Source organism: Carassius carassius, chromosome 32 (genome assembly GCF_963082965.1).
Source record: "Carassius carassius chromosome 32, fCarCar2.1, whole genome shotgun sequence".
Lineage (NCBI taxonomy): Eukaryota > Metazoa > Chordata > Actinopteri > Cypriniformes > Cyprinidae > Carassius > Carassius carassius.
Window position 1 is genome coordinate 19,604,799 of NC_081786.1, and position 17,604 is coordinate 19,622,402.

General features: G+C 37.3%; 1 protein-coding gene across 1 annotated transcript; it reads left to right on the forward strand.

Moving 5' to 3' along the window:
* The first annotated feature begins 1,617 nt into the window (after positions 1-1,617).
* LOC132112930 (transmembrane protein 62-like) lies at positions 1,618-15,005 on the forward strand. The gene is made up of 14 exons (XM_059520692.1): positions 1,618-1,937; positions 3,312-3,423; positions 3,517-3,654; positions 6,396-6,441; positions 6,585-6,726; positions 6,808-6,932; positions 8,293-8,415; positions 8,550-8,705; positions 8,880-9,039; positions 10,570-10,683; positions 11,132-11,216; positions 11,309-11,404; positions 14,417-14,535; positions 14,614-15,005. Exons 1-14 carry the CDS (start codon positions 1,761-1,763, stop codon positions 14,932-14,934), a joined length of 1,914 nt encoding a protein of 637 aa, XP_059376675.1. The 5' UTR covers positions 1,618-1,760; the 3' UTR covers positions 14,935-15,005.
* Positions 15,006-17,604: the final 2,599 nt, after the last annotated feature.

Sequence of the window (17,604 nt, forward strand, 5' to 3'; positions counted from 1 at the left end):
TTAAATGAACAATAGCTGTACAGCAACTTTATATTAACTTGAATACAACTATAAGAATAATAGTATAAGACCATTTAATTTAGATCAGTAGCATAATATGTCCCTGTCTTCAAGAATCGGTGAAGTGCAGTCAATAAACTAAATTGAGTGGAAAGGTAAATGTTCTTGATATTGTCTTTTTCTTATAATGAGAAAACGTTCTCTCCAGAAGGGGGCGCTCGGTGGCTCAGTAACATAAATAAATAAAAATATACACCTTTTCCGGTGTAATTTGATAATTAAATCAACTTTGGTGGTGTTTATTTAGTGACAGTCATCAGCTGACTACATTATTCCACTTATCGCACTGATATTTGAAATAAATACATTTATGGACAAGTGTTATTTTACGTATCATTTATATACTATTATAGCATTTCTTAATATTTTTTAAAATAGTTTTTTTCATTTTAGTTTTAGTTTAGTTTAAATTATATTTTACATTTTTTATTTTTTTTTGTAAACAACATTATTGATTTAATTTGCAGTTCGACATTATTTTCTACATTATTTTAAAGGAAATTGTACATAACAAAATAGACAACAACTGGTTTCAGTGACAACATTATTTGATTAACTGATTTATGAAAGAAATTAAATTTCTCCTGTAATTTAGTTCCTGCCAACAGAGATTATTATCATTTACCAACGAACTTGGTTAGAACCTCAAAATGATCAAGCAATAGTTTAAATCGTTTTATTATTAATTTATTAACATCTTATGTATTCATATTAATTTGATGTATTTAATAACATGATTAATTAACCATGATTAATCGCATCCAAAATAAAGGTTTTTGTTTACATAATGTTTATGTACTCTGTATATTTATGTAGTCTGTATATTAATGTATAAACGCACCCACATCCAGTAACTTTTTTTTTTGTTGCTTAATCTACATAAGACAGGGAACCAACAATGTAAGACACTTCCATTGAGACCAACACAGAGTGTACATTAAAGAGGAAAAAAAACAAGGATGAAACTAAAGTTGTAGATGATGAAGACATTATAAAGAAAAAAATGACAATAATAGATATTTTGAAAAAGAGAAGCATAACTTTTCAGATTTTCTATAAAAAAAATTTAAGCATTTGAAGCTATGAAACATTTTAAAAAACTCACATTTTTTACATTTTTTACATTTACAAGTATGGATATGATATTTACCCATCAACAAAACAAAATTTACAACATCAGAGAAGGATGAATTTAAATCAAATTAAAAAAATTATTTAATATACAAACAATATTTTGTTATATATCTGAAATATATACATGCATGTGTGTCTATTTATCTATAAATTATAAATATACACAGTACACACGCATATATTATGTAAACAAAAACTTTTAATTTGAATGCGATTAATCGTTTGACAGCACTAATTATTTATAATATTTTTAATATTGTAAATGAAAAAAAAAAGTAACATTTCAAGTCGGTTAAGCGTAACTTCCGGGCCAAGACGAGCAGCATAGCTCCGCCCCCTTCGGCCTTATGTCTATGGTTTCCCCTTCCTTCAGTTTTATTTCTCCGGACAGGATCCTGTCACCCGGAAGTTTCTAATGGATGATGTTGGCGATTACAGCGCGTTGATTTGCTTGTCACTGAAGCGAGAGCAGGATGTGAGCTGTCGGAATCCCCATCAGTGTCCTCCAGCATGAAGAGGAGAAGCGCTTGACGGGATCTCGGTGAAGGCAGTGTGATCTCGGCAGGATGCTTCGGCTGTTCGCGGCTCTGGTGATTGTTGGGCTGCTGCTCGCCTGCTTCACTTCCTGGCTGTTTGACAGCTATGACAGCTCCCGGCACCCGAAGCGCAGTCTACACCCGTCCAGAGACACCGGCCCCCCGTACCCCGGCGGCCAGCGGGACAGGGTGTTCTGGTTTGTGCAGGTGAGAGACAGAGAGCTCATGTGTCACACTGTCATTAGTCCGTCAGTGGGCTCATCGTGTGATTGGTTGAGGACGGCTTTTATTTTGCGTTCTGCCATAATAATTAATTCATCGCGCGGTAAAGACGGCTGTTGTGTGAAATATTTAAGCAATGAAATGTTTAGGCGAGAATATTCTAACCTTTAACGTGACATTGTATAGTTTAGCTCTATTGAGTAACTTATATAACCGTGAATGCTCGATAAACTGGTTATGGTCACGACGAGACATGTATATATGTTACAAAAACTGAAAGGACTTTTTTTTCCCCTTGAGGACACGTCACACACTTCCACTGATAGTCTATTGTAATAAATCATATAGAGTTTACAGACAGTGTGCTGATTTCATTGATAAATATTAATATGTAACTCTTAATACAAAATACTGGGTAGACCTACAAGAGGTCTTTCCCACTAATGCATTTTTTTAATAGGGTCAAAAAAAACAACTATATATATATATGCATTATTTCTATTTGTGATAGAATAACTCCGTTTTTAAAAAAAATCCTGGGACAATACTTTGCCAGAAGAAATTGTTATATGTAATTTATTTTATAGTTAAATGTGTACATATAATATATTATTTTATAATAACCTTATTATTCTGCTGTTAGTAAATGATCAGTGAAAATATTTATTTTATATATATATATATATATATATATATATATAAAACATTTGTAAAGCTGTCTAATATGTGAAAAGGCCAACGATGAAAGCTAATAATTGGTTCTTTAAATATTAGTCTGTAAAAACATATTGACCTGGAAAGACACATGGAATAGTTATTTTTATTATAAGATTTCAAAATGAAAGACTTAATTAATGTGTGTGTGCATAACCCTTCCGATCACTATACTGTACAAGAAACTATGATTTAAAACATTGTAAAACATTCAAACGTAACCATCACAACAATTATTTGTCATAAAAATAATATATGTATAATATAGCATCATTCTTTAATTCACCTGCTTAGAAATGTTTGCGCACACTAAAAGGACAGTTTTATTAACATATACTGAGACTATTTGGTATTTTCAGTCTACACTATGTACAGTATGACATCCTGGACACAAAAAGCTTGTCACATCAGATATGTATTATACAGTGTGCATTAAGCCCCAGTGTCATAGTTTGGATGATAAAACATGCATCCTTCAGCTGACTCGCACCCAAGACTTGTCTCCTCTAATATCCCAGTGACACTTGTTCTATAAACAGGCGAGTTTTATGTGTGAGATTTCCAGCACTCACCATTAACTACAAGCATGCTTGTGTGAAACCTCATTATTAACTGATTTCTAAACACGCTGCTTCCTCTGTGCAGGTTTCTGACATCCATATCAGTCGTTTCCGCGATCCCAGGCGCATTCCAGACTTCGAGAAGTTCTGTAGTGACACTATTGATGTGATCAAACCTGACCTCGTGCTGGCCACAGGTGAGATGCCATACATTGCTTACTGTATATGAAGTCAAATGAGATTTTATACATGCATGCAACATAAACCCACATTTTGACTTTATTTAACAGGGGACTTAACAGATGCAAAGACTGAGAATAAAATGGGCTCTCTTCAGCATGAAGTGGAGTGGCAGGCCTACCACAATGTCCTGAAAAGATCACGAGTGCTGGAACGAACTAAATGGATTGACATTCGAGGAAACCATGGTGAGTATTATTATTATTATTATTATTTTAAAGGATGATTTTCAAGGCTGGAGATTAGAAAATATCGATCATTTTCAAACAGGCTTACCCAAACAATCCAACCCGAATTTGAGGTAAAATATAACTATTAAAGGGTAGAAAGGTAGTTATTTAAAAATATATATATATATATATTTATTAATTTGTATGATGAAAAGGTAAAATATGAAAGATAAAAAAAAATAACCTTGCATATGAAAGGTAACGGTTTTTAGAAAAAGTAAGCATGAAAATCCACCTTTAAACTTAAACTGGAGCAGAAGCAGATTGTCCAGAAATCCAGAGATCATTATGAAAGTGTCTGAAGGTTTGGGTGGGAGATCTAAAATAAAGAGCAGAAATAAGCTTCCTCTTTGCATGTCACTGTTGGTCAGGGACAAATAATTGTTTGTCTTTGTCCCAGTGTCTGTTGGCAGTAAAACAAGTAAATGACATTGAGTGAAGACAGCTGGACACTCTTATGTCACACTAATGACTTGAAATGAAGCCTACTCTATTAAACAGGATATTGCCGCTTGTTGTGACTCAGAACAAACTTTAGTGGTTAATAACAACTTTGCAATCACAAGGCTGTTTATCATTACTCCTCCAGATTCCTATCTTTATTTAAAGTGATAGTTTACCCCAAAATATATTTCTGCAGTGTTATTTTAGTTATATACACAGTACAGACCAAAAATTTGGACACACCTTCTCATTCAAAGAGTTTTCTTTATTTTCATGACTATGATAATTGTAGATTCACACTGAAGGCATCAAAACTATGAATTAACATATGTGGAATTATATATGGAATTATATACATAACAAAAAAGTGTGAAACAACTGAAAATATGTCATATTCTAGGTTCTTCAAAGTAGCCACCTTTTGCTTTGATTACTGCTTTGCACACTCTTGGCATTCTCTTGATGAGCTTCAAGAGGTAGTCACCTGAAATGGTCTTCCAACAGTCTTGAAGGAGTTCCCCGAGAGATGCTTAGCACTTGTTGGCCCTTTTGCCTTCTGTCTGCGGTCCAGCTCACCCCTAAACCATCTCGATTGGGTTCAGGTCCGGTGACTGTGGAGGCCAGGTCATCTGGCGCAGCACCCCATCACTCTCCTTCTTGGTCAAATAGCCCTTGATGCCTTCAGTGTGACTCTACAATTTTCATAGTCATGAAAATAAAGAAAACTCTTTGAATGAGAAGGTGTGTCCAAACTTTTGGTCTGTACTGTATATATATATATATATATATATATATATAGATAGATAGATAGATACACACACACACACACACACACACACACACATATATATATACTGTTATAGTATTTATACATATTTTGAATTAGCTGAATTAGCAAATGTTTTCGTAATTTTGTTTGTGCTTATGTCATTTAAAAATTTATATATTTCTATTTAGCTTTAAATTCTTTTATTTCTTGTAATTTTAGTACTTCAACTTTTTAAAGTTCCATTTAAGCCTCTTTTTACAACCAGATGGGTGTGAAACTTTAAGTTTCCAATGATAAATCCACGCTAAAACAAAGTGCATTGCAGCACAACAGAATCGCAGCCAATCAAAACACATTTGATAATTAATATCCAGTTAAATGGAAAAGGATTTGGACCATTGAGATTTACTATGAACAGATAAAATTTACATAAATCTATCTGTGCAGCAGCTGTGTTTCATCTGATATTATTATTATTAATATTTAGCTAAGCAGGGCTCTAGACTGTGACCAAATGCTCGCATTTTGGACCTTTTTTTCTGCCGGTGCGGCTACATTTTGTGAACGGTCGCAGTAGTGTGACCGCCACCACAGTGACACACTTCCATATGAGAAACATCAAACGGCAAACGAAACAAAAGCGTGAAACAAAATCCCGCTACTCATTTGAGCTGCTAAGCGCAGAGCGTTTATCAGCTTGGACCACAATGAAAACAAACTGGTCCAAACTCAAAACTGCTTTACCTCGGAAACAAACAGCACAGCGCTGCGAGATCCAGTGAAAAGCGTCTGAATTCGCCGCAGGATGAATAAAGATTGCTGCGGGATCTGGTGAGATGCGTTCAAATTTTCAATGACTTTCAAGCATTTCATCCAACTGTTTCCAGCACTTTAAAGCTCCATAGTGATCCGATTTCGATGTTATTTTTAATGGGATGACCAAAATATACTGTGGTGAACAAACACTAATGTAAAATTTAAAAAATACATCAATCACCATTATAACCTGTAAGTGGCAGCAGATTTGTATTTTGAAATGATAAAATCACAATTATAAACTGTTCTAAAATATCAAATCATCAAGAAATCCTGAATTTTGCACTTATTTGTGTATGAAGTACAGTACAGTTATAGTATTGCGTTGCAGGCTGATTTAAAGGTGTGCCCCTAAATTTTCTGCTTGTGCTCCTAAAAATGTTCAGTCAGGGGTTACAGTGCTCCTAGTACAAATAGTTAGTCTGGAGCCCTGCTATGAAGAATGCATGGACTTTGGTGGTGGCTAATGAACATCTCTAATGAACTCCCATATCTCGCATATCATTTTTCCTCTATTCCCGTTATCCCATTTCCCCACAGGTCCTGTAACTGGTGTTACATTACGAAAACTGCCAGACCTGTAATAAGAGCTCCATTACCAGTTATTTTGTCCGTGCTCTTCTTTCATTTCCAGGAAATCTTGCCTTATATTTTCTTCTTGTCTCCTCAGATGCCTTTAATATTATTTCACTGGAGAGCGTGAACAATTATTACAGGTCTGTACAAATATTACAAATGCAGAACATAATGACTATAAAGCTACAAGAAGGTTCCAATATTAAAGTCGACAATAATGCGCACTTAATGGTCTTATTGGGAAGAAATGTTGTCTTCTTTTTCTCCATTCCTGAATACTTAGGAAATACTCTGCCAATCAGAAAGTTGGATCCTTCCACTACATACACAGAACTCCTTTTGGGAACTACTCTTTCATTTGTGCCGATGCCACTCTGACCCCTGGACCCAAACGACCCTATAACTTCTATGGAATTATCAATCAGGTATAAGAGATTATTTTAGCTTTGCTTCTGTAAATGTGATGACAACTCTTCCCTGTGGCTGAAATGTGATGTTCCCCGTAGACTCAGATGGACATGTTGGCGACCTTTAGAGAGGAGAGTCTGAGCAGTAACAACTCCATCTGGTTTGGACATTATACCACATCCACTGTCATCTCCCCCTTCCCAGGAATCCGAGAGCTCATGAGGTTTGGAAAAATCTTGCGTTGACACTGTCAACCAATCTGATATTTTTCCCTACTGACCGCCAATAATGGCCCACTTAGCCAGGAAGAGAGCATGTGACCAGCATATAAAGTGACCAGTAACTGTTCTGTTAAGTGTTGATTTATCTGAGATGAGATTACATTACAATAAAGGACCAGCATGAACAAAAAAAAAAAAATTAAATAACAGTGCAAAATATCTATATATTACTCTACTGAAAACATTAGAAAACAACTTAAAATGTTTTTAGAGTTTGTGAGGTTTAGTCCATATAAAAATTATAATACAATAATATACAATTTTTGATTGGTGGTGTAGATTAATAGAATTAAATATTGTTACTTACAGCATCAAGTCTCTAAAAATATTGTAATGGAAACACAAGAAAAACAATGATTGACTTATAAACTTTATATAAAGACCATATGGACTTTTGTTTCTGTCTGTACAAAAGTAATAATACCAATTATTTCAAATACATAACTCAAAAAATCAGAGTGTGTGTGTGTGTGTATATGTGTGTGTATATATATATATATATATATATTAGTATTAGTGCTGTCAAATTATTAATATCGCATCTTAAAGTTTTTGTTTACATAATATATGGGCAGGCACTGTGTATATATTTTGTATATATAAATACACACATACACACAAATATGTTATGTCTATATATTCAATATATTTTTATATAATATAAAATATAAATATATAAATGTATATACGGTACATGTAAATATTTTCAAAATATATACTGTATGTGTGTATATTTATAGGTACATAATAAATAAATACAGTACACACACATATTATGCAAACAAAAACTTTTAGTTTGAATGCGTTTGACAGCACTAATATACATACATATATTTATACATACACTTTTTAATTAATTTATTAATTTTTATTTTTTCAAATATTTCTTTTTATTAACCTGTTAAACTTTCCAGTGTTTATTTAAACCTTGTAGCCACTCGTTTCTTTATTTAAAAATATCTTGATTTAAAAAAACTAAATCCCTCTATGTTGCAAAAGTGCTTACAAATTTTGTGTGCAATATGAATCAGAATCCGTTAGTGACCTGTAAGTGGCCTGTGACTGTGCCATCTGAGGCTGCGACTTTTCAAATGTCATTCTAAATCTGATCTGAGACCGTGCCATCTGACCTACATCTGAACCCTAGAACATGAATTCTGGTCTGAAATGCTGTAATATTCAGTGCTGTTAAACACTTGTAGGGAATAATGCTAAAGAGCTAACAAGCGGCATTCGATTCAGTCTTATAACATTCATCATATTCTGCTGAGTCTCAAATTTGATCCATTGTTTTTTTTACAGTACAGCCGTGGCGTATTTGTGTGGGCACCTACATACACTAGGAGGCTTCATGCAGGTACTGCACAGTCGACATCAAGGAGGCACGCTGGAGTTAGAGCTGGGAGACTGGATGGACAACCGCAGGTAGGTTCCCACGCTCAAGGGAATGCTGCATGATGAACATAGCTGACTATGATAACAAATACAAGAACAACAGCTGATATACGAGGAAGACATAGCTTACCTTGCACTGACACAAAGTTTCTCCCTTGGTTCAGGTACAGGATATTGGCTTTCGACCATGACCTGCTTAGTTTCACTGACATGACGTTTGAGGACTGGCCAGCTGTGCTCATCACCAATCCCAAAGACGCCCAGTACCTGCACCCAGGAGTGGAGCCTCTGGGTCGTATCCGCAGGTCCACGCACATCAGGTGTCTCTCTGTGTGTCCTCTTGAAACTCCAAGCGCTCAGAAACATTATCGTCTCTCATCCAAACCTCACGTTTATGTCTATTCTCTGCATGCTTGTCTTGTTCTGTCCTACGAAGAAATGTCATAGTTTGAGATTGCACTAATTGCTCAATGTGCCGTGTGTCACTTCTACAGGCTCCTGGCTTTCTCTGAATCTCCAATCACAGCTGTGCATGTGAATGTGGATGGAGTTTCACTGGGGAAAGCGTTTAGCGCAGGGGGTCCTTTATACGTGCTGCAATGGGACCCAACGCTATATACTACTGGACTGCACACGATCAGAGTTAAAGTGAAGGTAGGTAATGATTTGAACAAACCCCTGTCCTGTAGACTTTATAAGAGTAATATCTGGAGACCAGAATATTATAGAGATGGATGTGACGAGTGGGGCGGGGCCGAGGGACATGGGAGCGAGGCCGGGGGAGTGATTGGAGATGAACTACACCTGTTCGTCCCACCGGTCTCGAGGCCCATGGAGGAGATGGAAGGATATAAAACTGGAGCGACGACAGTGAAGGACGAGAGAGGACCAGGCCTGGGATTTTAGTTGTGTTTTGGTTTTATTTTGCGCGCATCAGTCGTCCGTGAGGGGCTGATGCGCTGCTTTGTGTTTATTTTGATCATTAAAGTTTTCTGTTGATTGTCCGCCGGTTCCCGCCTCCTTCTTCCGGATGAATATGAAGGTTGATTCATTACAGTGGTGCCGAAGCCCGGGAGAAGGAGGGACGCGCTGCTGAAGATCCCTCGCCGCTGTGGTGAATCCGCGGTGCCATCGAGCTGGCGAGGAGTGTGCCGCCATGGACGCTCGAGGCGGTGGACTGGAGCGAGTTGCCGGGGACGGGCGAGCTCGCTACCGGCCGCCCACGATGTGGAGAGACGGCTGCCGTCCGTGAGGGAGCGGAGGAGTCGGCGCCGTTCGCCAGGTGGCCGGAGCCTGCTGCCTCCGCCGGAACGGGGAGGAGCAGGGAACGGGGGACTCCTGCCGGCTGCCCAAAACCGGAGGAGCCGTCGCCGTCCACCGGGCGGCGGAGGAGTGTCGTGCCGTCCGCCGAGGGCCGTCCAGTGCCACCGCCAGGCACCGCGGAGGAGATCACCCAGCTGGTGGAGGGCCGAGCAGCGGTGCGTCTGGGAACCGGAATTTTTTTTTTTTTTTTTTTTTTCCTCTCTCCCCTCTCTCGTCTCTGTCGCTCCTCCTTCCATCTCCTTTTCTCTCGCCTCGCCTGTCCTACCCCCAGGTTCCCGCAGGTCCCCGGGAGCGGCCCCCCCGGAGGGAGGGGGGGGGGGGAGTAGAGCGCAGTCTCGGGAGTACCCCCCGGCCTGCGAGGGGCGATGGGGGTATGTGACGAGTGGGGCGGGGCCGAGGGACATGGGAGCGAGGCCGGGGGAGTGATTGGAGATGAACTACACCTGTTCGTCCCACCGGTCTCGAGGCCCATGGAGGAGATGGAAGGATATAAAACTGGAGCGACGACAGTGAAGGACGAGAGAGGACCAGGCCTGGGCTTTTAGTTGTGTTTTGGTTTTTATTTTATGCGCACCAGTCGTCCGTGAGGGGCTGGTGCGCTGTTTTGTGTTTATTTTGTTATTAAAATGTTTTTGATTGTCCGCCGGTTCCCGCCTCCTTCTTCCGGATGAATATGAAGGTTGATTCATTACAATGGACTTCAGCAACCAACAAGAAAACACAGGAGAACAACATGCCATGAAAACCTTAGCAACTGCCTAGCAATTGTTTATTTGAATATAAAGAAATGGCTGTATTGTTACTGTAAGAAAATGGTACAGTGTGAGCTTTTCTCATTTGTTCTCTGGCTCCGTGTCCCAGGACTCTGCAGGACGCTCAAAAGTGCGAGAGCAGCAATTCACACTGGAGGAAGGCCTCACTCCTAGCTTTGGCTTCATGCAGTCCTTCATCCTCCTCACAGACCACTACATACTGGTACAAAAATGAAACCAAGTCATCGTGTGGTGAAGAAAAATTGATCTCAATAAATATTGAAATGGCTGTTTACTCTATTCTTCAGTTAGGGATGGAGATAAAATGAAATGAGATAAAAAGGGATAAAATGAGATAAAAAGGGATAAAATGAAAATTCTGTCATTAATGACTCACCCGCATGTCATTCCAAACCTGTAAGAGCTTTGTTTTTTGTGAATAATGGCATTTTCATTTTTGGGTGAACTATCCCTTTAAAAATTATCATAGCTTTAAACATGGCATAATTAATTATATTATAGTGGATTTGTATAGTGTGTCAGGGATAAGGATTCAACAGTAAATACTCTGCATAAAACACATTTATCACAAAAGTACATCAAAAGTTTATAGTTAATAGTTTGCTGTTAATGAATATTATATGCATGTCAATGACTGTGTGTTTTCACAGGCACGGATTGCCTTTGTGGGCATAGTTTTACTAAACCTTGCTGGGCTTGTGCTCTTCAGATTTATGCCTGTATCTTCTATAAGAGGTATTTCTGTTGTCCTGTCATTATAACTGAATATAAATGGTCTTCATGAGCATAATTGACACTTAACACTATATACTCTTATAATCCATCAGGATTGTCCTCTCAAGCGTGGACATCTGTGCATCTTGTCAGTAAAAGCAACACGTTCTTCTATTCTCTGTTGCTGTTCAACCTGTGTACAGCATTAGGTAAGTCACCGCCTGACATTAGTTTCACAAATTGATGGAACATAATGACGTAAACTGCCTCTGCAGAAGGCCTGTAATATTTTTTTATACAGCTAGTATTTTTCAAAAAGAGAGAATGAGTGATAATGACACAATTATTATATTATAGATAATTGCCTTTTAGTTTTTATGAATGCTCATAACCAACCCTTGACCTTAAGGCTACATAGGTAATCTAATAAAATTAGAAACTAAAAATAAAATTCAAATAAAATAGTGAAAGTGCCAACTGCAGTATTCAATACAAGTCAACTTCTGTTGCAGCAAAATATGCATATTTACAGCTTTTTCTTTTTGAGATTTGTAACCAATAACAGACATGAGAGCAATGGTTAATCAGGAATGTTAAAATAGTCTATATACTAATCAATATCCTCAACCAGTCTAAATCAACGAGTTTTAATCCTCATGTTCGGTCCACAAAACAGGTGTTTTTTTTCTTTTTTTATATGCCTTTGATGAGCCTATGACTGTTATGAATAGGGATGGGTGTTGTTTACATTTTACCGATACCGATACTTATCGATACTGATATCGATACTATTTGGTGCAAATATTTGGTGCAAAGATATTAACTTGATGAAAACTTCTAGTTATTTTATTACTGCTGAACTTTATTAACTGTATTAATGTTAGTCAGTCAAGAGCAACTGTTTGCTTACCCATATTCTTCAAAATATATTATTTTGTGTTCAGCACAAGAATAAATACAAATTAATACATGTTTTGTACAACATGACTGAGTAAATAATGACAGAATTACAATTTTTGGGTGAACTATCCCTTAAATGACAGGCTGCATTATATTTAGTACTGTCCTTTTAAGAGATGCACGCACCATTTCTCTCTTGCCTATTTACTTTCACTTTATACATAATTCATTAACTGTGTTTATATGTAAACCTTATTAGTTTTTGACAGTATTAGCACAATCAGATGATAACTAATATAACTTAATAATCGGGTGCTGTTTGACTGGCATTTTAGTGTATGGACGCTTCGGGTGGACGCATTCTGAAAAAGCACATGTTAGAACAGCACTTGAATAACACGTTTCATCGGCATGGCCTTAAAGCACATGCAAATCATGTACTTTTGTGATTGCAAATAAGTGCCGTGGCTCATATCTGATCGCATCTGACACTGGTGTCGCTTAGTTTTGTAACGATAGCCCATACTCTTGAACGTTTCACTCTTGCCGTGATGACTGACTGTACACACACACATAGCACATGCGCATGGATATCACGCGCACGTCGAGCAAACCTCGGCCACATATTTCAGTGAAGGGAAATGACAGGCAGCAGCTTCTAATTCGTTGTTAACATTGAAGTATACAGAGATAAAACAACGCAAGTATCAATAACAGTCTCGTTTGTACTGAAGCTTATCAGTACTTTGGTATCGTCCTAATTACGCACCGGTCCAAAAAAATACCGGTTCTCGGTACCCATCCCTAGTTATGAAAAGATCTAGATAAACAAATACAAATTTTCATGTACAAAATCCATAGAAGAGTCTGGAGTAGGGCTGTTACTAACGATTATTTTGGTAATCGAGTAATCTGTCAATTATTTTGACATAATCGGATAATCATTAGAATTTTTTTAGTAGTAATAAAAATAGACTTAAGTTAACAATAGCTTTTAAAATTTCCTAAAATACATATATAATTGCAATGAGGCAATAATATTTAGTTCAAATAAAATATAAAATCAAGTAATCATATGGTTTTATTGAACAAAATGCATAATGTATTATAAACAAGAGCTAACGTACATTAAGCATTATAAAAAATGACCACAGAGAGCACCAACGGCCTGACGATTGTTTTTACACTTTAATGTTGACTAATATTTAATTCAAGTGTCCACCTTATCTTTAATATTTGGCCGGAAATGTTTTATTTTGTAATCGCAATTGACAGTTAGCATATTGGGAAAGATATTGATGTATTCTCTTGTACTTGCATAGGTTTATAAATGATTTACCTTATAAATCTGAGGAAATGGTGCACATTACGTTCCCAGATGAACGTTATAACAAAACAATATGCAGAGACGGAGTCTGAGACGCTCCCCACATGTAAATGATAACAGTTTGTGTTGAGCAGCATTTACTGTGAACCGAGCCACTCCGAGACATATGAACTCGACCTGCAGTACACGCTTGTAAATAATTAAAGCACGTATATTAAACCTGCATCAAATACATTTAATTAAATCACAGTTATTTAATTAAATCACAGTGTTTGACACTTTCACAATAACATTATGCTTTATTATGATTTTTAAATGGGTTTAATATATCATGGAGTCTTGGAAAATGGTCTAATAATGCATTTATGGATTCACCTCTGGGGAATTTGCCACTTCCGGTATTTTGCCGGTTAGTAGGCACGGGCAAAATGCAGTCAAGGAATTTTTTTAAATTGAGCACTTGAATCGAGGAATCCTGACAGCCCAAGCCTAGTAGGAATTTACATTCAACTCTATATTGATTTAGAGGGATCGTTCACCCAAATGAAAATTTAGCTGAAAATTTACTCATCCTCATGTTGTCACATTCTAAATTATATTTATTATAACAAGTTGTTCTGTGGAACACAAAGATAGATTAAACTGAAAAAATAAAAGATTATTGAGCCCCATTGACTTTCATCGTATGAACAAAAAATACAAATGTGTTTTTCTTCAAAATATCTCCACAAAATAAAGAAAGTCATACAGGTTTGGAATGACATGAGGGTGAGTAAATGTTGACGCTGACAGAAACAGAATTTTTAAGGTGTCACTTGTTTGGATCCTCATAAGGTTACACTGCGAAATGAATAATCATGATTACAATATCAAGGGAAATTATGAAATTGTGTAGCCCTTCTTAGTGAAGATTTTTCAGGATGAACTTGGTCACAACATGTCCTTGCAATTACTGTGAAGAAAGAACAGAGCATTTTATCTTCTGGTTTTTCAGGTCCATGGTTCATTGGCGAAGTCATTGATGGACACAATGGAGCCTGCTTTGCTTTTGGCGTGTTTGTGGATGGCCATTTCCTTCAAGGCAGTCTTTCCTATGTCGTGGGAGTCACACAGGTAATTCAAGACCTACAGTAGGTGCAGATCATACTTATCGTAACGACCGGGTCCTAACATGCCGTCTGTCATTCACAGGTGCTCTTCTTCAATATGCCTCTCACTTATTACCTCTGCTGGAGTCTTCACCACAGGTCTCGCGGTACCAGCTTCCGCTCGCATTTCTGCCGGCCAGGCAGCCGCTGGAGGAATCTGGCCATGCACATAGGCATGCTGGTCCTCATGATTTGGCAGGCTTATTCTTGCTACTTCCTGCTGGAGACCTACGGGCTGCTGGCATTCTTCCTCTCTCCCGTACGTACCTGGGCCCTGCTCATGGGTCTGCTGTTGGTGTACAGGGCATGGTGGGGAACACCTCCTAACTTCTTCAGTGGCAGCAAGACCAAGCGGCCATCATGACGGTGACAGCTGAAGAGAGGCCTTCACCTGCATCATGTTTTGTGCCAAGCTCTTCCCTCCATTCACTGCGGTCTTCATGGTTACTGGATTGCCAATCATTGCCATTACACATTAGGATAGAGCAAATAGTCTTCAGTTAATATGGAGTGATGATGGCTTCACTCTTGGATGACAGAGCCATTTAAACCTGGTTCTGATCCACCTTTGACACTAAGACACATTGGTAGTTTTTTCATAGCCAGTTCCTGCTCATGAGAAGCCAAGCAGTGTTGAAGTCCAGATGTGTGTGGTTAAACATACCTATTACTTTGATAAACTGCACATTATGTACAGTACTCGTCCAATTATGTTTGTTTTTATTTGTGAGGAGCAATCAAGAAAGGGATAAGACTGCCTGATATTCTTACTGTTTCTGCATGAAACTGCCACCGATCAGTCAATATGGATACTCATATTGTTTTAATGCATATAAACTACACCGTAAAGAGGGGATTATATCATTTTTTTTTTACACCTGTAGACAAGGTATAATACATGAAGGATGATTTAAGGGATGAAGCCAGTCATTATGGGCTATAAATGATTTTATCTACCAATTTACCAAAGTAGTTTCAAAAGAAGCCAAAGCATCAAGCTTTGCATGTCACCAAGCAACACACAGATTTAAACTGTGTATGGAATGCTGCGCAGCCAATCAGATTAGACCAGGGGTGTCCAATCCTGCTCTTGGAGAGCTAATATCAGTTTCTCTCTAGGGCTGTCACTAACAATTATTTTAGTAATCAAGTATTTAGTCGATTATTCTGACGATTAATCGTGTAATCGGATTACTGTATTTCATTTTTTTGTAGTAAAAAATTAGCCCTAAGCGAACAATAGCCTTTAAAATTACTTCAAATGTATATACACTAGTCAACATTTGAAGTGGATCAACTATTTAAATCAAAGTTGTCCTTAAACCTAAAAGCAAAATGAGTTCTTGTCTTAGGAAAACTTTGAACTTTTTTATCCACTTCAAATGTTGACTACTGTATAATAGCAATGAGGCAATAATAATTAGTTCAAAAAAAGTATCAAAAGCAAGTAATCATATGGTTTTCTTGAACAAAACTGTTAAAATGCATAATGTATTAGAAACCAGCTAACGTACATTACGCATTATAACAAATGCCTGCAGAGGGTGCCACTCACAACATTTAATTCAATGATCCACTTAATCTTTCAGTTTCTTTATGACAGTTTCTTGAATACGTGTACATCAAATCTCAGAGCAAGGGTTTAAACTTTTATTTTTAATTGTGATTGACAGTTATCATATTGAGAAAGTAATGTATTCTCCAGTGTATGCGTAAGTTTATAAATGATTATCCTTACAAATCTGATTCTGATTCTGATCTAACTGAATCTTGTGCACATTGCAATCCCAGATGAACGTTATAGTAAACTCAAACTCACAGCAGTATGCAGAAATGGAGTTTGAGATGCTCCACGCATGTAAATTATTACAGTTTGTGTGGAGCAGCATTTACTGCTAACTGAACCACTCTGACATGCACTTATGTAACCTACACGCATGTTAATAAAGCAGATATATTTAATTGAATCATAGCATTTGTGAATTCACAGTAGCATTATGCTTTATTATAATTTTTAAATGCTTATTATTTATCATGCAGCCTTGGTAAACGGTCTTATAATGCATCTTGTCAGATTCTCGTCCGTGGAATGTGCCACTTTGCCGTTTACTCGACAATGGCAAAATGCAATTTTTAAAAACTGAGTACTCAAATTAAATTGAGGAATTGTGACAGCCCTATTTCACTCCAACACACTTGCCTGGAAGTTTGTAGTGAGTTTGAAGACCCTGATTACTATGGTTCAGGTGTGTTAAATTAGGGTGAGACCTAAACTCTGCAGGACAGAGGCACTCCAGGAACTGAATTTGACACCCCTGGATTAGGCGATCAGGACTCTATAATGACTAGATGACTGTACATTATCCCACTTATTACACCGCTACTTAACAAAATAAATATTGAATTTGAGCTCTTTTCATTTTATTGCAACAAGAAATTGCCTTGAACAGTGTCCAATTACATGGTTTAGAAGTCATTGTACAAAATTACTTGACACAGAATGCCAACATTGACTAGAATGTGTCGGCATTAAAGGGATAGTTCACCCGAAAATTACATCAGTTACTCAATTAATTCCATACCTGTAGGACTTTCGTTCATGATTCATCAAAACACAAATGAAGATGTTTTAAGAGAAGCTCAACCATACTTGCTTGATTCATGAGAACAAACCAAACTTTTCCAAGCAGGAAAGGGGCAGAAATATTTCAGTAATCATTAAAACATCTTTATTTGTGTTTCAAAGACTTTCATGTATTTCTAAGAGTTATGTATTATGTTTTGACATCATTTTTAACAACAACTAACTGATTATACATATTGCAATACATATTACAAATGATGAAACCACTATATTTATCTAGATGAGCATGAATGTAGAAATTTTTTGTTGCATAGTCACAGTTAATACACTTAATAATGTCCACTTCAACACATGCTGAGGATTAAAGCCAGACATTTTGGACTGCTGAAGGAAACATCCCAATATAGCACATAAAAGAAGACACTGAACACATAGAAATGGTCAAATGTG

Coding starts and splice junctions, on each gene's coding strand:
- LOC132112930 (XM_059520692.1), top strand. CDS start 1,761: ATGCTTCGGCTGTTCGCGGCTCTGGTGATTGTTGGGCTGCTGCTCGCC. Junction 1,938..3,311: donor GGGTGTTCTGGTTTGTGCAG/GTGAGAGACAGA, acceptor TCCTCTGTGCAG/GTTTCTGACATCCATATCAG. Junction 8,416..8,549: donor GACTGGATGGACAACCGCAG/GTAGGTTCCCAC, acceptor CCCTTGGTTCAG/GTACAGGATATTGGCTTTCG.